The sequence below is a fragment of the Somniosus microcephalus genome, chromosome 20 (genome assembly GCF_052327205.1).
Source record: "Somniosus microcephalus isolate GS21.2 chromosome 20, FLI_Smic_1.0, whole genome shotgun sequence".
NCBI lineage: Eukaryota > Metazoa > Chordata > Chondrichthyes > Squaliformes > Somniosidae > Somniosus > Somniosus microcephalus.
Genome location: NC_141006.1, coordinates 22,955,083 through 22,976,201, shown reverse-complemented (window position 1 = coordinate 22,976,201; position 21,119 = coordinate 22,955,083). Strand labels below are relative to the sequence as shown.

The 21,119-nt window shown below is 43.8% G+C and overlaps 1 protein-coding gene across 2 annotated transcripts in view; it reads right to left on the bottom strand.

The window, feature by feature from the left end:
- mtf1 (metal-regulatory transcription factor 1) overlaps positions 1-21,119 on the bottom strand; it is an 89,263-nt gene that overhangs the window by 54,320 nt on the left and 13,824 nt on the right. For both annotated transcript variants that reach the window (XM_085962405.1, XM_085962404.1), the window contains exon 3: positions 3,118-3,356. In XM_085962405.1, coding sequence (XP_085818531.1) covers positions 3,118-3,356 — 239 coding nt within the window. The remainder of the gene's footprint in view (positions 1-3,117; positions 3,357-21,119) is intronic.

Sequence of the window (21,119 nt, the reverse complement as noted above, 5' to 3'; positions counted from 1 at the left end):
CTGCCATCTAGAAGAAAAAGACTTGCATTTATATAGCGCCTTTCACGACCACCGACATTTCAAAGCACTTTACAGCCTTTTGAAGTGGAGTCACTGTTGTAATGTGGGAAACCTGGCAGTCAATTTGTGCACAGCAAGGTCCCGCAAACAGCAATGTGATAATGTAAGCGGAGGAGATATAACACCTGCCCCTATACTTCCCCCCTTCCCACTGTCCAGGGCCCCAAACACCCCTTCCAGGTGAAACAGCGATTTACTTGTACTTCTCGCAATCTAGTATACTGTATTCACTGCTCACGATGCGGTCTCCTCTACATTGGGGAGACCAAACGCAGATTGGGTGACCGCTTTGCGGAACACCTCCGTTCAGTCTGTAAGGGTGACCCCGAGCTTCCGGTCGTCTGTCATTTTAATTCACCGCTCCATTCCCACTCGGACCTCACCGTCCTTGGCCTCTTGTATTGTTCCACGGAAGCTCAACGTAAACTCGAGGAACAGCACCTCATCTTCCGATTAGGCACTCTGCAGCCTTCCGGACTCTATCGAGTTCAACAATTTCAGATCATAACCTCGGCCCCTATTTCATTTTTTCTTGTAATTTTTCCACTCCTTCCCCCCCCCCCCCCCTTTCCTTTTGTTTCGCTCTCACACCTGGCAGCTATCTCTTGCCCTGCCAGTACACTTTACACCCAATCGCAGCCAATTACCATCGCGTCTAGCTTCTAACACCTTTTATTGTCTCTTTTTTTGCTTCTTTTGTTTCTTTTATTCTTTTGTCCGATCGCAGCCCTGCCTCTGATCTATCTTTTCTTTCCAGTTTTGAAGAAACGTCAACTCAAATTTCTGTCCACGGATGTTGCCTGACCTGCTGAGTTTTTCCAGCATTTTCTGTTGTTATTTTGGTTTTTTTATGATGTTGGTTGAGGGTTAAATATTGGCCAGGACACCAGGGATAACTCCCCTGCTCTTCTTTGAAATAGTGCCATGGGATCTTTTACCTCCACCTGAAAGATGGCACCTCAGACAGTGCAGCACTCCCTCAGCACTGCACTGGAGTGTCAGCCTAGCTTTATGTGCTTAAGTCCCTGGAGTGGGACTTGAACCCACAACCTTCTGACTCAGAGGCGAGTGTGCTACCAACTGAGCCACAGCTGACACTAAGGACAAGGGCAGCAGGCGCATGGGAACATCACCTCCTCCAATTTCCTCTCAAAGTCACACACCATCCTGAGTTGGAAGTATATCGTCGCTGGATCAAGATCCTGGGACTCCCTCCCTAACAGCACTGCGGGAGTACCTTCACCACACGGACTGCAGCGGTCAAGGCGGCGGCTCACCACCACCTTCTCAAGGGCAGCTAGGGATGAGCAATAAATGTTGACCTTGCCATATACGCCCAACATCCCATGAATTAAAAAAAAAATGAATTTGCTCAGTGCATTAGATAACAGTGAAAAACAAATCTGAGCTTCTCTCATTCCCTTATGCACGTCCCTCAAGATGGCGAGGAAAACAAAGCTGCCTGTTGGCCAAGTGCCTCAAGCACTCCAGGTGTCTGCCAACATAATGAGTGTCAAGGGAACACAGGCACTCATTAATGCTCAACCCTGCAGAGAATTTTTGAAAAGAAAGACTCAAACATAGACACTGATAACTAAGTTTAGCTCCCCTTGGCTGCTAGTAGCTAAGTCAGGAGCTGGGAGCAGGTGTTGCATTCTATTTTGCACAAGCATGATAAATTTAGCTTTGCAAAACAGGGGTGGCTGAAGCTGTCCTAATTTTCAGTCCTGATGTTGTCAAATACAGTTATATTGACAAATAAGGAGACTGAAATTTTTTTTTAAATGCTGGAAATACACAGTAGGACTTCTAGACTAGCAGGTCCAGGAAAAAAACATAGTTTTAACTCTGTTGTGAAATCTACTTCCTTATTCGATGGTCAAAGGATTAAGAAATGGTTGAGCTCTGCAGCACTCGCGATTAAGACTGATCACTGCTCGAAAGATCAAGTATTACCATGCTATAAGTTTGGGTTGAGTGAACTTGAACAGATTCAGAAATGGGCAAAATATGTGTGAGATCCTTTGAGGAAACTTTTGTTTAATTTTCAGAACGTGCTCAATTAAAAAAAACTCAATTCCCCTCCCTCTCTGCCACTCAAATTCAAGACCCATCTCATGTTAATCAATTCACATGACGGACATCTTGTTCAAAGGTCAGCCATAAAGGAGTCATGTTGTGCAAACATGCATACAGGTGACGCAAACTCCTTTGATATGTTATGAAAAATGATTAACTATAAAGCTCGAGGCTGGAACAAGTGTATTTTAGGTGAATCCATTACAATCACAGACTGGTGAAAGCCAACAGCCCATTATATTGCAGTGCTGCTTCCAACAGAAGTGGTTCTGCAATGGAGTCGATGCTTGAATTCCCTTGGTGGTGAATCCACCCTATTCATATTGCAACAACCGAACAACTATGCATGGGAACATTTGTAGCTAGCATTTCTGCGACTTTAATATATTTTTGCATTATTAAATTCTCAAAATAGGTTAACTATTTATTATTAAATTGTGTCATCATGCCACCAGCAGGAGGAGAGGGGAAAAAAAAGAAAATCTGACCAGGAACAAAAATCAACATTTATGGAAGGAAGGAAAAGTAAGAACTTGCATTTATACACAACCACAGGACGTCCCAAAGTGCTTTACAGCAAATGAAACACTGAGTGTAGTTACTGTCGTAATTTAGGCAGCCAATTTGCACACAGCAAGGTCCCACAAACAGCAATGAGATAAATGGCCAGATAATCTGTTTTAGTGATGTTGGTTGAGGGATAAATGTCAGCCAGGACACCAGAAGAACATTCCTGTTCTTCTACGAGCAGTGCCTTAGGATTTATGATGTCCATTTGAGTGGACAGGCAGGGCCTGGGTCAACGTCTCATCCAAATGATGACACCTCGCTCAACATAGCACTCGCTCAACACTGCACTGAAGCACCAGCCGAGGTTATGTGCTCAAGTCTCTGGAGTGGGGCTTGAACCCATGACCTTCGGACTCAGATGAGAGTGTGCTATTACTGAGCCACAATTGGCACAATAAGTTAACTTACCTATACAGCGTGTTAAATGCTTTTTCACAACCCTGCACGTCGCACTCAAATGGCTTTTCCTTGGTGTGGACTCTGACGTGGATTTTTAGGCTGTAAGAGGTGAGAAAGGCCTTGCCACAGCCCTGCTGGTTGCAAACAAATGTGTATTCACCGCGGTGAGTCTTCTGATGTGTCCGCAGGTTCCCTGCTGTGCTGTATGTACGTGGACAGCCTTCGAATGTGCACTGATATCGTTTTACCTTGGGAGCAATAAAAATGAAGAAAAATGTTAAAATATTGCACTTTCCAGTTGGAGTTTATTCATTCAACCTCTGCAGTGGTTTAACTTGCAACTACCCACCAGTCAGCTTTAGACAGATGTGTTACGATGTCAACTTTGCAATAAGGTTGCTGCAAGTATAAGTGATTGTTGAGGAAGTAGGCTAAAATTCGATGCTGGATGTTACAGATTTTGATTGCAATATACAAACTCATGCAATTGGAAGAGGACAAAGAATATGCAACTGCCCCAGGCAAAGCCACAATCAGTCAACGCAAATCATCTCCAAGACCTAACCACTTAAGACATTTAAACAGCTCCAGACAACAATCAACTGCAGCAAAACAAGATAAACATTGAAAAATAAATCTATGACTACCAAGGTGTATCCATCAGCTCATCCAAAACTCTGCTGCCCCTATCCTGTACCAGGTGCTGCTCACCCATCATTCCTGTCCCTGCTGGCCTACATTGGCTCCTGGCCCCCCACCAACCGTCTCCAATTTAAAATTCTCATTCTCGTGTTTAAATCTGTTCATGTCCTTGTTTAACCCGCTCCCTCCCAATCGCTAACCTCAAGCACGACAACCACCACAGAACTCTCCCTTCTTCAGCACAGAGCGGGATTGAACAGAGTGGACTTGAACAGTGTGTTTTATTTGGAAATTTGGAAAGAGTGGGAATTCTGAGAAGAGGGAGGAAGTGTTGTTTTTTGCTTGTGTGCTACAGGTAGATATTTAGTTTCAGTACCCTTAACTTAAGTTAGATCAAGTAAGTAGTCAAGAAACTACATTGTGAACCAAGTTACCTAATTACAAATTTAATTAAATAAAACAAGGTCATATAGGGATGGCAGTGCAGGTGGTGTGCCTCAACTGCAGCATGTGGGAGTTTGTGGAGAGCATTGTGATCCGGGACAACCACGTTTGCAATAAGTGCCTGCATCTTGAAGAACTCCAGCTCAGAGTTGTTGAGCTGGAGTCTGAGGTGCAGGCATTGCAGGACATCAGGGATGGGGAGAGTTACCGGACACTTTGATCCAGGAGGCAGTCACCCCTTAGGTTAGGTAGTGGTACAGGTTTGGTTAGTGGTCAGGGACAGGAGGGTGTGACTGCAACTCAGGCAGGTAAGGGGACCGCAGGTGCAGTGCTGGAGGAGTCTCAGCTTTCGCCCTTGTCCAACAGGTATGAGGTTCTTGCTGCCTGCGGGGACGAGGGAAAAGCCTGCAGGATGGATGAGCAAGCTGACCATGGCACCATGGTGCAGGAGGCCATTCAAGTGGGGGAAGTGAAAGGGAATGTAGTTGTGGTAGGGGACAGTATAGTCAGGGGGATAGATTCTGTTCTCTGCAGCCGCGACCAAGAATTCCGAAGGTTGTGTTGCCTGCCCAGTGCCAGGGTTAAAGACATTTCATCGCGGCTGGAGAATAACTTGGAGTGGAGACGGAGGATCCAGTTATCGTGGTCCACGTAGGAACCAGCACCATAACAGAACCTCATTCCTAGTTCTACTTGAGGGAGTTTGAGGAGCTCGGAGCCAAATTAAAAAGCAGAACCTCAAAAAAGGTAATAATCTCTGGATTGTTACCTGAGCCATGCGCAAATTGGCATAGGGACAAACAGATTAGAGATTTAAATTCATGACTCAGAGTGGTGTGGGAGGAAGGGGTTTCAGTTCATGGAGCACTGGCACCAGTACTGGGGAATGAGGGAGCTTTCCATTAGGACAGGCTCCACTTAATCCAGGCTGGGACCGGTGTCCTGGCGAACCAAATAACTAGGGCAGTAGACAGGGCTTTAAACTAATGAAGTGGGGGTAGAAGGATTCAGGAAAGAGTACATTTAAAAGCAGCGGAGGAAGTGTTAAGGCTCTAGAGCAGAGTAGAGTTTTGGGTAAAAATAAGCAGAGTGGGTCAGAGAGGGTAACAAAGGTAATAAGGCATCAGTGACGTCAGGGAAAAATAGAAATAAGTCAAAGCTAAAGGCACTATATCTGAATGCGCAAAGCATTCGCAACAAAATAGATGAATTAATTGCAGAGACAGAAATCAACAGGTTTGAGCTAATAGCCCTAACAGAGACGTGGTTGCAATGTGGCCAAGGTTGGGAACTAAATATTCCAGAATACCTAACTTTTAGGAGAGAGAGGCAAAATGGAAAAGGAACAGCCCTGATAATAAAGGATGGGATAAAGACAGCAGAGAGAAAGGATCTTAGCTCTGCAAATCAAGAAGTAGAATCAGTTTAGGTAGAGCTAAGAAACAACAAGGGGCAGAAAACATTGGTGGGAGTTGTTTATAGGCCCCCAAACAGTAGTTGTAATGTCAGGCAGAGTATAAATCAGGAAATTAGAGGCACATGTAACAAGGGTAATACAGTAATCATGGGGGACTTTAATTTATATATAGACTGGGCAAACCAAATTTGCAGTAATAGTGTGGAGGACGAATTCACGGAACATATGCAAGATAGTTTTCTAGATCAGTATGTTGAGGAACCAACTAGGGAACAGGCTGTTTTAGATCAAGTGTTGTGCAATGAGAAAGGATTAACTAATAACCTTGCAGTAAAGGGGCCTTTAGGGAAGAGTGACCATATGTGATAGAATTTTATACTGAGTTTGAAAGTGATTTAGTTAAATCAAAACTAGGATCTTAAATCTAAAAGCAAACTACGTAGGTATGAGGGGCGAGTTGGCCAAGGTAGATAGGGAAACTACATTAAAAGGTATGACGGTAGGCAAGCAATGGCTAGCATTTAAAGAATACATAATTTACAACAAATATACATTCCTTTAAGTCACAAAAACCCCACAGGAAAAGTTGTACAACTATGGCGAACAAGAAAAGTTAGATAGTATTAGATCAAAGGAAGAGGCTTATAATGATGCCAAAAATAGTAAGCCTGAGGATTGGGAGGATTTTAGAATTCAGCAAAGGAGGACCAAGAAATTGATAAAGAAAGGGAAAATAGAATGAAAGTAAACTAGCGAGAGACATAACAGACTGTAAAACCTTCTATAGGTATGTAAAAAGGAAAAGATTAGCGAAAGTAAATGTGGGTCACTTACAGGCTGAGACAAGAGAAATTATAATGGGGAATAAGGAAATGGCAGAGAAATTAAACAAATACTGTGCGTCTGTCTTCACGGAAGAACCGAGGCTCTAGCATGAATGAGGAACTGAAAGAAATTAGTATTAGTAAAAAAATAGTACTGCAGAAATTAATGGGACTGAAAGCAGATAAATCCCCTGGACCCGATGGCCTACATCCTAGGGTTTTGAAAGAGGTGGCTAGAGAGATGCATTGGTTGTCATTTTCCAAAATTTCATAGATTCTAGAATGGTTCCCGTGGATTGGAAGGTAGAAAATGTAAGCCCACTATTTAAGAAAGGGAGAGAGAAAACGGGGAACTACAGACCAGTTTGCCTGACATCAGTAGTAGGGAAAATGCTAGAATCTATTATTAAGGATGTGGTAACAGGGCAATTAGAAAATAATAGGATTGGGGGTAATATACTGGAATGGACTGAGGATTGGTTAACGGACAGAAAACAGAGTAGGAATAAGTGGGTCATTTTTGGGTTGACAGGCTGTAACTAGTGGGGTACCACAAGGATCAGTGCTTGGGCCTCAGCTATTCACAATCTACATCAATGATTTGGATGAGGGGACCAAATGTAATCTATCCAAGTTTGCTGATCATACAAAGCTGGATGGGAATAGAAGTTGCGAGGAGGATGCAAGGAGGCTTCAAGGGGATATAGACAGGCTAAGTGAGTGGGCAAGAACATGGAAAATGGAATATAATGTGGAGAAATGTGAAGTTATCCACTTTGGTAGGAAAAATAGACAAGCAGAGTATTTTTTTAAATGGAGAGAGATTGGGAAATGTTGGTGTTCAGAGGGACCTGGGTGTCCTTGTACACGAATCACTGAAAGTTAACATGCAGGTACAGCAAGCAATTAGGAAAGCAAATAGTATGTTGGCCTTTATTACAAGAGGATTTGAGTATAAGAGTAAAGACGTCTTAATACTCCAGGCCCTATATAATTGCAGTGTGTACAGTTTTGGTCTCCTTACCCAAGGAAGGATATACTTGCCATAGAGGGAGTGCAATGAAGGTTCACCAGACTGGTTCCTGGGATGGGGGAGGGGAGTGTCCTATGAGGAGAGATTGAGTAGACTAGGGCTATATTCTCTAGAGTTTAGAAGAATGAGAGGTGATCGCATTGAAACATTAAAAATTCTTACAGGGCTTGACAGGGTAGATGCAGGGAAGTCCAGAACCAGGGGTCACAGTCTCAGAATAAGGGGTCGGCCATTTTAGACTGAGATGAGAAGAAATGTCTTCACTTAGAGGGTGGTGAATCTTTGGAATTCTCTACTCCAGAGGGCTGTGGTGGCTCAGTCGTTGAATATATTCAAGACAGAGAGCGATAGATTTTGAATATTAAGGGAATCAAGGGATACGAAGATCGGGCAGGAAAGTAGAGATGAGGTAGAAGATCAGCCATGATCATATTGAATGACGGAGCAGGCTTGAAGGGCCAAATGGCCTACTCCTGCTCCTATTTCTTATGTTCTTATCTTCTGACTATGGCCTCTTGCGTATTTCTTTTCCCCCACCTTCATCCCAGCATATTCCTCCACCCCCCCCCCCCCCCCCCCCCATTCATCCCACCATTGACAGCCCCGCCTTCAGCTGTCTATGTTTCATGCTCTGGAATTCCCTCCCTAAACCCTTCCACCACTATCTCCTCCTCCAAGGTCACACTTAAATCCCAACTGTTTGACTAAGCTTTTGGTCACTCTTCTCAATATCTCCTCCTTTGGCTCAGTGTCCATTTATATTTGATTACTCCTTGGGACATTTTTCTACATTTAAAACACTATATAAATGCAAGTTGTTGTGCACCGTCCGTAATCATAACCAAACCAAGTCTTTGTCAGCATTGTAGGATACTACAGACATGTGGTAATGTAAAAACAAGGCAGTGAGTTACTATGCTATAATTCAATGAGCAGTTCTCAACAGAAATAGGAAGTGATACAGGAAACTTTGTGATATCCGGCACCGACGGGACCAAGCTGTTGCTGCCCCATCAAAACTGCCAGACAAACCAGCGCTAATGTTAAAACATACGGAAGCTTTTGAGCTCCGTATCTAGCAACACACCCTAACAGCTTCTAAACAGTCGGCCGTAGCTTGCAAGCGTCTCTGTAGCTAAAAGCAACAGCTTTAGCTAGACCTTGCAGAGCCTGACTAGTGAAAAAAAAAGCAACGAAAAGAAAAAAAACTTACTGAACCGACTCCTGAATTTTGCCGGTGGCTCGAGCATTCCAGACAATTAACCTCCGGATAAACTAAAGTTTCCTGTACTTGGCCAGTTTATGATCATCAGCAGAACACAGTGCAGTACAGACTCAAAGTAAACTATTGTACAGTTACTAGAAACTAAGTTTCTTTTTTTTTTTACTTAAGGACCAAGTATTACAATACAACAGCTCAGGATGAGTGAACTTGAACTAATTCAGAAAAAATCGGCAAAATATAAGTGGCATCGATCCAGCTCAATTTACTAAACATCTTTCTCTCCCACCTACCGCCCAAATTAAACGACCAGCCCATGCTGAACGATTCAAATGGAAGGTTTGTCTTGTTCAAAGTCAGTCATTACCATCCACTAATCATAGTGGTGCTGCAACAAATTTTCACCACAAGAAGGGTTTAACTGTAAACTATGTAGGCTGGCATTTTGGTGCTGTAAGCAAGGGGAGTTCAGACTGGTGAACACTCAGTCAAGATCCTTCTACAGTATTTGGCCATACCAACTCAACAGTTGGTTCGACCGCCAGCATGAGCATCTACTTCCCACACCAAGACATCATTCCATCTTTATTAAGGGTGCCTTTAGTGCCAAATCGTAGGCTTAGGGAGTTTAGTGCTCCAGATGTGTGCCCACAATTAATTCATTGGCAGAGTCTGGGCTGGATTTAACCTGATGTGGACCAGAGATTCCCATAATCAACAGCTTCACTTTCAACTCATTTCTACTTTCCTTCAAATCCCACTCCAGGATTTCAGAACATAATCTGAGATGACACTTCAGTGCAGTACTGAGGAAGCGTTGCATTGTCAGAGGGGCTACCTTTTGGGTGAGTCATTAAAGCGAGAACCCATTTGCCTACACCGGTGGGCACAAGAGATCCTATGGCAGTATTCAAAGAACAGCAGCACCTCATGTTCAAGCCAACATGCCTCCCTCGTCAAACGCCACCAAAACGACTGAACTGGTCATTCATCAGATTTGCTGTTCGTGGGGCTTTGCGATGTGGAAATTAGCTGCAATATCTGCCAATGCAACAGGGACTACACTAAGTAATTCACTGGACGAGGAGCAATTTGAGCAGTCCCAAGAATATGGCAAGATGCCATATAAATTCAAGTTCGTTCTTTTCTCCTGCTATCCGAAAACTAGGAGAACAAGGCGCGCGAGTCAATTCAATAAGTATTGTGGCAGCAAGTAGTTTCTATTTGACCCCAGGGCAAGGCTACAAGATGATACTGTGCGTATCAAGTCACATCTCTGTGTAGGAAGAGAACGTGCTTATAGGAGCGATGTTCAGTGCTGCAGATAAGAAAATATCTGGAGTAAAATCAAAGAATCGCATACTTCCAAATGAGAGGGAATGAATCTTGAGTGTTTAAAAAAAATCAGCAATGTAACGCAACAAGTGCACAGGCTATTTGAGAAGCATACAGCAACAAGAGTTACTATGGTAATACACTAAACAGAACCTTCCTGTAATTGACTTAATTATTCCCGGTAACACTGCAGTCATGACATTCACGAAAGTAGTACTGCTTTGTGATCGCACTAAATACTGGATCTTGCCCAACAGAAAGGAAACCGATTTCTAACAGTACAAAATTAACATGGCACTAAGGTCAGAGTTCAGGGCTGCGTATGCTCCGAGACACCATCTGAACATCTCATTAGATTACAGCTTTGCAACTCACTTCAAGTAATCCATTATTTAGTTGAAAATAAAGTTTCAGTTGGCAATATTCCCATTGGAGCACGTGGTCCAACGAGAGATGAGCGTTTTACTGCAGCTCTGCCAAATAGTTGCAGGCAATGCCGAAGTGACATTATGAGGGCAGTGTGCAGAACACTTTTTACAGTTCTTCATAAATGCTCCTATGCATCCCGATTTAACTGCTCCTATGCATCCCGATTTAACACTTGCCAATCAAAACAGCACTGCCTTGCTTCAGTGATAGATTGTGTGGAATTGGCACAAGTACCGAGCGAGCAACACTGGCAATATGTTGCTGATTAAAGATATGCAAGGAATTGGTTTCTACTCTGTCTTCAGTAGTGTGTAAAATTCTCAGGGCATTGCGACTCACTAACAAGCATGTTCAGCATATCAAATTTAGTACAAAAGAAACCCAATTGATCACATATAGCCCTCATGGTAACAATGAACGCTTACAGAATGAAGAGCAAATGTATCACGGGTAGTACTTTAAGTTCAATATAAAAAGGGGCTCAAAATTGGCAAGAGTCCAGCTCAGCCAGCACAACGGCAAGGGAGCAAACTCCCAGCCACTCATACAGAAGAATGCAGACTTTATCCCAAAGTTAACAGGGTAATGATCATGGCAGGTGGCCCAGGCTGTTCGTGCACCAGAAGCGCCTGTGCCATCAGTGGGTATTAGAGTCACCCACAGCTGCTCCCATGGTGGATCAGATGCTTGGGAAGCCCCGGAGAGAAGCAGGGCAAAAAGAAGAATGTTCCGTGCTACTGCTGAGAAAGTAATTGATCCCCGCCATGTCCTCACACGAGCTCTCAGCTTGCAAGTGTTCCAGCAAGGCCTTACAAAGGGTGTAATGACCAGAATTCCCAAGGTAGCCCAAAAACCCTTTCCTAGATAACCGCCCCCCCCCGGATGTGTGTGTGGGGGGGGGGGGGGGGGGGGGGGGGGGCGGCTGCGGGGAGGGAGGGAATTGGACAGACAGGCAGAGGGTTCATCCACTTTCTCCCCCTACCCTGGATGGAATTTAGGGTTGAAATCCAAATGTATCTTCATTTGTGCCTGATTGTACATCAGCCGTGGCTCCGTGGGTAGCACTCTCACCCGAGTCAGAAGGTTGTGGGTTCAAGCCCCACTCCAGAGACTTGAGCACAAAAATCGAGGCTGACACTCCAGTGCAGGACTGAGGGAGTGCTACACTGTCGGAGGTGCCGTCTTTCATATGAGATGTTAAGCCGAGGCCCCATCTGCCCTCTCAGCTGGTCGTAAAAGATCACATGGCACTATTTCGTAGAACAGAAGGCAAGTTATCCCTGGTGTCCTGGCCAATATTTATCCCTCAATCAATCTCACAAACAGATTATCTGGTCTATCACATTGCTGTTTGTGGGAGTTTGCTGTGCGCAAATTGGCTGCCTTGTTTCCTACATTACAGCAGTGACTGCACTTCAAAAAGTACTTCATCAGCTGTGAAACACTTTGGGACGTTCGCTGGTCGTTAAAGGCGCTATAGAAACATAGAAGACAGGAGCAGGAGTAGGCCATTCGGCCCCTCGAGCCTGCTCCGCCATTCAATGCGATCATGGCTGATCATCCAAATTCAGTACCCGGTCCCTGCTTTCTCCCCATACCCCTTTAGCCTTAAGAAATATATCCAACTCCTTCTTGAATCTATTTAATGAATTGGCCTCTACTGCCTTCTTTGGTAGAGAATTCCACTCTCTGGGTGAAGAAATTCCTCCTCATCTCTGTCCTAAATGGCTTACCCCTTATCCTTAGACTGTGGCCGCTGCTTCTGGACTCCCCGCCATTGGGAACATCCTTCCTGCATAGTCTGTCTAGTCCTGTTAGAATTTTATAAGTTTCGATGAGATCCCCTCTCATTCTTCTAAACTCCAGCGAGTACAAGCCCAATCGATCCAATCTCTCCTCATACATCATTCCTGCCATCCCAGGTATCAGCCTGGTGAATCTTCGCTGCACTCCTTCCATGGCAAGAACATCCTTCCTCAGATAAGGCGACCAAAACTGCACACAATACTCAAGGTGTGGTCTCACCAAGGCCCTGTACAACTGCAGCAAGACATCCTTGTTCCTGTACTCAAACCCTCTCGCTACGAAGGCCAACATACCATTTGCCTTCTTAACTGCCTGCTGCACCTGCATGCTTACCTTCAGTGACTGGTGCACAAGGACGCCCAGGTCTCGTTGCACTTCCCCTTCTCCTAATCTATTGCCATTCAGATAATAATCTGCCTTCTTGTTTTTGACACCAAAGTGGATAACCTCACATTTATCCACGTTATATTGCATCTGCCATGCTTCTGCCCAATCACCCAGCCTGTCCAAATCATCCTGGAGTTTCTCGGCATCCTCCTCACAGCACACACGCCCACCCAGCTTTGTGTTGTCTGCAAACTTGGAGATATTACATCTAGTTCCCTCGTCCAGATCATTAATATATATTGTGAATAGCTGGGGTCCAAGGACCAATCCCTGCGGTACCCCACTAGTCACTGCCTGCCACTCAGAAAGAGAGCCATTTATTCCAACTCTTTGCTTTCTGTCTGCCAACCAGTTCTCTATCCAAGTCAATACCTTGCCCCCAATCCCATGTGCCTTAACTTTACACGCTAATCTCTTATGCAGGACCTTATCGAAGGCCTTTTGAAAGTCCAAATACACCACATCCACTGGTTCTCCCTTATCTATTTTACCAGTTACATCCTCAAAAAATTCCAGTAGATTAGTCAAGCACGATTTGCCTTTTGTAAATCCATGTTGACTTTGTCCGATCCTGTCACTGTTTTCCAAGTGCTCTGCTATTACATCTTTTATAATGGACTCTAGCATTTTCCCCACTACCGATGTCAGGCTTACCGGTCTGTAATTCCCCGTTTTCTCTCTACCACCTTTTTTTGAACAGTGGGTTAACATTAGCTACCCTCCAATCCATGGGTACTATTCCAGAGTCTATCGAATTGTGGAAGATGACCAGCAATACATCTACTATTTCTAGGGCCACTTCCTTAAGTACCCTAGGATGTAGATCATCAGGCCCTGGGGAATTATCGGCCTTCAATCCCATCAATTTCTCGAACACCATTTCCCTACAAATACTAATTTCTATCAGTTCCTCCCTTTCATTAGACCCTATGTTCCCCAACATCTCTGGGAGGTTATTTGTGTCCTCCTTTGTGAAGACAGAACCAAAGTATGTACAGGAAACTCTCTTTTAACCGGCACCTAAATAACCAGAAATCTCTGAACTGGCAAAATTCAGGAGTAGGTTCAGGTAAGTTTTACTTCATATTAGTGGCAGTTCCTGGATCTGTGGCTGTGTAACTGGGGTTCATGCACTTGGTGCTAAGCAACAGGGACGCTTGGTCTGTGGCTGGAGTTCCTGCACATGTTGCTAAGCAACAAGGAAGCCTGGATTTGTTGCTGTGTACAGAGCTCTCGTACCTTTTAAACTATACTTCTCTGTAATCCGGACTTTTTGATAAACCGGCACCACGCCAGTCCCGGATAATAAAGTTTCCTGTATTTAATTGGTCTGCCATTTCTTTGTTCCCCATTATAAATTCCCCTGATTCTGACTGCAAAGGACCTACGCTTGACTTCACCAATCTTTTTCTCTTCACATATCTATAAAAGCTTTTACAGTCAGTTTTTATGTTCCTGAAAACTTACTTCAATTCAATTCAATTCGCTTTATTGGCATGACAAGTTACATCTTATGTTGCCAAAGCATCGGAAAACATTCATGTTTGTTCACAAAAATACAGATCTATCCATAAAGTGTATAAACAGATATATCCCCGAGTGTATAAATATATACTTTCATATAATTTATATATACTCTTCTTATATTTACTGGTTGTCCCTCGGTTTATGGCAAGCTGTAACATAGTGTGCCGCTAGTGTTATGCAATTTCTCTCTTCCCCTAGTAGGTATGGGAGTTTTTGGTCGTCATTCAAATTTCTGAATTCCGGGCATATTTTTGTGAATTTTGGGTAGAAATTCTCCCTTATGCCCTGATACTTTCTACAAGCTGTGAGGAAGTGCATCTCTGTCTCCACCACTCCCTGACTGCAGTGAGAGCATATCCTGTCCTCTCTTGGTAGCCGGGTCTGCCTGTGTCTACCTTTTTCGATCGCCAGGTTATGTTCACTAAGTCTGTACATTGTCAAAAATTTTCTCAGTTTGCTATCCTTTACCATGGTCAGGTAATCAGCCATGTTGTATTGTCTGTTTAGGGCCAAGTAGCAATTGAGTTTGCTTTGGGTTTTTGTTGTTTCTGCCCAATATGACAGATATTTTTCCTTTTGCTTAGCGACGATTGTGTTGGGTCGAATTCTGTGTTACGCTGTCACTGTCCTGGGGCTGGTTATTGTTAGTAGTGTTAGTAGTTACTTCACTGAGTCCCAGGACTAGTTGACTGAGGGTATTCTTCTTTATGGTCCTCTCTTGGCATTTCAGAGCTTTGTAGTGATAGCATTGGGGGTTGCTCATTTCTAGGTGTTTCCAAAATTTGGCGGCTCTTTTTTGGATAGTGATTATTAATGGATATTGGCCTAGTTCTGCCCTGCATGCATTGTTTACGGTTTTCCTTTGAGTCCAGAGTATACTTTTACAGAATTCTGCATGTAGGATCTCAATTGGGTGTTTGTCCCATTTTGCAAATTCTTGTTGTGTTAGCAGTCCCCACACCTCACTGCCATAGAATGCAATTGGTTCAATTACTGATTTGAAAATTTTGAGCCAAATGCTAATTGGGATTTCTATTTGGATTGATTTTTTAATGGCATAGAAAGCCCTTCTTGCTTTCTCTTTCAGTTCATTCACAGCCAGTTTGAAATTTCCCGTAGAACTGATTTTTAAGCCCAAGTATGTGTAGTTAGTGGTTTGTTCAATTTTGGTTGTGCCTAGTGTGAAATTTATTTTGGGTCCCTGATGTCTGGATCTTTGCTGGAACACAAGGACTTTGGTTTTTTGGGGATTTATTGTCATGGCCCAAGTCTGGCAGTATGACTCCAGCAGATCCAGGTTCTGCTGTAGACCCTCCTTAGTTGGTGACAGCAGAACCAGGTCGTCTGCATAGAGGAGGAATTTAACCTTGGATTCATATAGGGTGAGGCCGGGTGCTGTAGATTGTTCAAGTAGTTTTGCCAATTCATTTATGTAGATATTAAAGAGTGTCGGTGAGATTGGCAAGCCCTGCATCACCCCCCGGCCCCTGTGGGAAGTATTTTGTTTGTTTGTCTCCAATTTTAACTGCACATTTGTTGTTTGTATACATTGATTTAATTACATCATATGTTTTTCCCCCTACCCTGCTTTCGATAAGTTTCAGGAATAAACAGTCATGCCAGATGGAGTCGAAAGCCTTCTGGAAATCTATAAAGCATGCGTAGATTTTGCTTTTGTTTTGATGAACGTGTTTGTCAATTAGGGTCTGTAGGGTAAAGATATGATCTGATGTTCTATAGTTTGGCAGGAATCCAATTTGGCTTTTACTCAAGACATTGTGCTCCTCAAGGAAGTTTATAAGTCTTTTGTTTATGATGCTACAGAATACCTTCCCCAGGTTACTGTTTACACAGATGCCTCGATAGTTATTTGGGTCGACTTTGTCCCCACTTTTGTATATGGGCGTTATGAGTCCTTTGTTCCAGATATCAGGGAAGTAACCGACACTCAGAACCAAGTTGAAGAGTTTTAGGATAGCCAGTTTCATTTTATCATCTGTGCGTTTAATCATCTCGCTTAGTATGCCGTCTGCCCCGCAAGCTTTTCCTGGTCGCAGGTCCTTGAGTTTTTCAAAAAGTTCTTTTTCTGTTATTATGGAGTCTAGCGGGTTTTGGTTATCTTTTATGGCCATTTCTAGCTTTTCCAGTTTTTTGCATATTTGGTGTTGCTCTGGCCTTAGTGTGTTTTTCTGGTATAATTTTTCAAAGTGGTTTTCCCATGTGTCTCCATTTTGAATGGCCAATTCGTCGTGTTGTTTTTTGTGTAATGTATTCCAGTTGTCCCAGAAACAATTGGAATCAATGGATTCCTCAATGGAGCTGAGTGTATTCTTAATATATTGCTCTTTTTTGGTTCTGAGTGTGTTTCTGTATTGTGTTAGTGTCTGACAATAAGGCGTAATTCCTCGTTTTCTGGATGTCTGTGTTTTTGGTTTGATATTTTTCTAAGTTTTTTCCTCATGTTATGGCAATCTGGGTCAAACCATTTTTCTCTTAATTAATCCCTTTGTCCTCCTTTGTTGGAATCCTAACCTGCTCCCAATCCTCAGGTTTACTGCTTTTTCTGGCCAATTTATATGTCCTCTCCTTGGATCTTATGCTATCCCTAATTTCTCTCGTTAGCCACGGTTGAGTCACTTTTTTGTTTTATTTTTATGCCAAACTGGGATGAACAAATTCTGTAGTTCATCCATGCGATCTTTGAATGCAAGTATTTCTTTCTGATCACTGCAAGTGCAACAGTAAACAAAGTCAGGAAATAAATGCCGTTTCCAAAAGTCCCAATTAGTTTTTACCCGAGGACTTGGGCATTCCTGTTTTATGTAGTCTTTTTGCCAAGATTTTTGTCTTTAGGTCACTTAGATGAATGGCATTAAACCGCAGGGAATTATTTGCAGATTAAATCCATGTTACCATTAAATTGCATTTCTCTCACGAGGCAAACACCAAGAGGTCTGTGTTCTGATTAGAATTTAGCCACCAATGCGACAACAGTCAAGAACAGCATTTTCCAAACCTCCTGGCCCACAAAATCAAACTGAACAAGCCAATGAATAATAAACCCAAATAAATATAGAACACAGAATTAGCTGGGCTTTGAAAGCTGCAATTTGGTCACCCCAATCTTAAAAGAAACCATTTTACATTACACCTCCACAAATGTCATTTTCCCTTCTCCCTGCCCTTTGTCGCTGTGGCAGCACAAACAGGTTCCACAGGTGAATAATAAATAAAACCCAAACATGATGGCCCAGATTCTGCTGTAAAAAAAATGGTGAGGCTAAAACAAAATCTTTCCCTTTCTATTTCGCTTTCTGTACCCGATTTGACGTGAAATTCACTATTCTAACTGATGCTTCCTGGCTCAGACTCTGCGCTGCGCAGTGGGTAGCACTCTCGCCTCAGAGTCAGAAGGTTGTGGGTTCAAGTCCCACTCCAGAGACTTTAGCATAAGAATCTAAGCTGACACTTCAGTGCAGTACTGAGGAGTTGCTGCACTGTCGGAGGCGACGTCTTTCGGATGAGGTGTTAAACCAAGGCCCCCTGCCCTCTCAGGTGGACGTAGAAGATCCCACGGCACTATTTTGAAAGAGATGGGGAGCTCTCCCCGGTGTCCTGGCCAATATTTATCCCTCAACCAACACCACTAAAACAGATTATCTGGTCATTAAAGCATTGCTGTTGGTGGAACCTTGCTGTGTACAAATTGGCTGCATTTCCTACACTACAATAGTGACTTTAAAAAAAATTCATTTCACTACACTTCAAAAAGTACTTCAATGGCTGCAAAGCACTTTGGGACCACCTGAGGTTGTGAACAATAACAACTTGTATTTATATAGTGCCTTTAACGTAGTAAAACGTCCCAAGGCGCTGCATAAGACAAAAAATTTGACACCGAGTCACAGGATAAATTAGGGCAGGTGACCAAAAGCTTGGTCAAAGAGGAAGGTTTTAAGGAGTGTCTTAAGGGAGGAAGGAGGTAGCAAGGCAGAGAGGTTCAGGCAGGGAACTCCAGAGTTTAGGGCCTAGGCAACAGAAGGCACGGCCACCAAAGGCTGAGCGATTATAATCAGGGATCCTCATGAGGGCAGAATTAGAGGAGCGCAGATGTCTCGGGGGGGGGGGTTGTGGGGCTGAAGGAGATTACAGAGATAGGAAGGGGCTAGGCCATGGAGGAATTTGAAAACAAGGATGAGAATTTTGAAATCGAGGCGCTGCTTAACCAGGAGCCTATGTAGGTCAGCGAGCACAAGGGTGATGGGCGGACGGGACTTGGTGCGAGTTAGGACACGGACAGCCGAGTTTTGGATGACCTCAAGTTTACTTAGGGTGGAATGTGGGAGGACAGCCAGGAGTGCGTTGGAATAGTCAAGTCTAGAGGTAACAAAGGCATGGATGAGGGTTTCAGCAGCAGATGAGGTGAGGCAAGGGCGGAGACGGGCGATGTTACGGAGGTGGAAGTAGGTGGTCTTTGTTATGCTGCGGATAGGTGGTCGGAAGCGGATATGGTGACACCATATAACAGTGAAGGGCACTATATAAATGCAAGTCTTTCTAATGATTTTTGGTTCTGATGGATTAGAGATACTCAGTTGCTTGTCCTGCTCACACATGTCCCAGATGACCTGTAGAGGGCGCTGCACAGTTTGGCTGACAGGAACTTGCTGTGCAAAAGCCTATGGGCAAGTGCAAGGCCAATGAACAGCTGGTGCTCAGAGCAAAATCTGGCCCGATATTTATACAAAAGCAGGGACAGGTGGGGGGTTGAGTTTTAAAAGTTGTCATTGATTTACCAGTGCAGCCTGCAAGCATTAAGTCAAGACAGGCAGAGTTATAAATTTGTTCTGAAAAATGCACACTAAGGCACCACTGAATAATTGTTTAGAGCACTGAAAATAGAAAATCAAGATCAAAGTGTTTACATGGTGATGGGTGGCTAAACTGAGGAATAATGTCTGATACTACACATTAACTGCCAAGCTCACCGAGGTGGAATTAGTCCAGAGAGACTGGTGGTAAAAGCCACTAATTGTCATGTCATGATTACTCATGTTATTTTTAGTTAGAATGCAGGTTGCACTGCACATTGCTTGACTTTTAGCTAGTTTCAGGACACAGAGAAAATTTTAAATTAAATTCAAAAATATGTAAATCCAATAAGTGTAGTTGGTCATTAGTTTTATTTTACTTCTAAAGGTGTAAAAATCATTCCTCTTCATAAGCTCTTGGCTGTTTTATTAGAAGCACTTTTACATTGAAAAATACAGGCCTATGATTCTGCCAGGAGGATAAGGGAGTTGGGTGTAACAATGTAAACATTGAGGAGCCAGTGAATGGGGTATCACTCACAATCTGAATGAACTAAACAAGTGCCTCCATAAAAGCCTTTCACTGCAGCTAAATGACCTGTATTCAACCGGAGAGATAGAGCGCGTCAGAGACAACCAGAAAGAATGACATTACTATAGCACCCATCACAATCTCAAGATGTCCCAAAGCACTTTACAGCTAATTTTACTTTAAGTGCAGTTACTGGTGTAATGTAGAAAACTTTGACCAGAACCTCAACTGGACCAGCCACACATGCTGAGGCTGCAAGAGCAGGTCAAAGGTTGGGTATTATGCAGCGAGTGACGCATCTCCTGACTCCCCAAAGCCTCTCCACCATCTACAAGGCACAAGTCAGGAGTGTGATGGAATACTCTCCACTTGCCTGGAGGAGTGCATCTCCAGCAACACAAGAAGCTCAACACCATCCAGGACAAAGCAGCCACATGACTGGCACCCCATCCACCACCTTAAACATTCACTCCCTCCACCACCGGCGCACTGTGCCGGCAGTGAATATCATCTACAAGATGCACTGCAGCAACTCGCCAAGACTTCTTCGACAGCACCTCCCAAACCCACGACCTCTGCCACCTAGGAGGACAAGGGCAGCAGGAGTGTGAGAACACCACCACCTCCAAGTTCCCCTCACCATCCTGACTTGGATATAGATCACCATTCCTTCATCGTCGCTGGGTCAAAATCTTGAAACTCCCTCCCTAACTGGACTATGCGAGTACCTTCACCACACTGACTGCAGCGGTTCAAGGCAGCAGCTCACCACCACCTTCTCAAGGGCAATTAAGGATGGGCAATAAATGCTGCTTTGCCAGCAACGCCCATGTACCACAAATTAATTTTTTTTTTTTTAAGTTGCGGCCAAATTGCACACAGCAAGTTCCCCAAACAGCAATGTCATAATGACCAGATTATCTGTCTTCGTGATGTGGGTCGAGGGATAAATATTGGCCAGGACATCGGGAACACCAGATACTTCACACCAGGGTAGGCAAACCTGTTCAGGGTCACGCCAAAACATTTACAACACAAAGGTTTTGTTAAGTGAACAAGGTTTCACCTAGCCCTGTAATGCTGCTGGATCAGGTTTCTGGTGCAGAATTTCTCAGTGAACTATGAAAATACCAGAACTCCCTCCAGTAGCACAGAAGAGCAGTGCAACGTTTGAATTCACTGAACAGTTCCCACTGACTTCAACATTTTTCTGCTGAGGCTGGGGCACAGGTCTGTAGGACTTCAAATACATTTCAAAAATGGGGGCGGTACCACTCTGCTTTCTACTCCAGAGCATTGGCAATCAAACATCTGTTGCAATAAAATCGATCTATGTAAAGGTATCAGCTGTGGCTCAGTGGTAGAACTCTTGCCTCGGAGTCAGATGGTTGTGGGTTCAAGTCCCACTCCAGAGACTTGAGCACAAAAATCTAGCCTGACACCCCAGTGGTGTACTGAGGGAGTGCTGCCTGCCCCCTCAAGTGGCCGTAAAAGATTCCATGGCACTATTTCTTAGAGAAATAGAGTTCTCTCCAGTATCCTGGCCAACACCTAAAAACAGGCTATGTGGCCATTATCACATTGCTGTTTGTGGGACCTTGC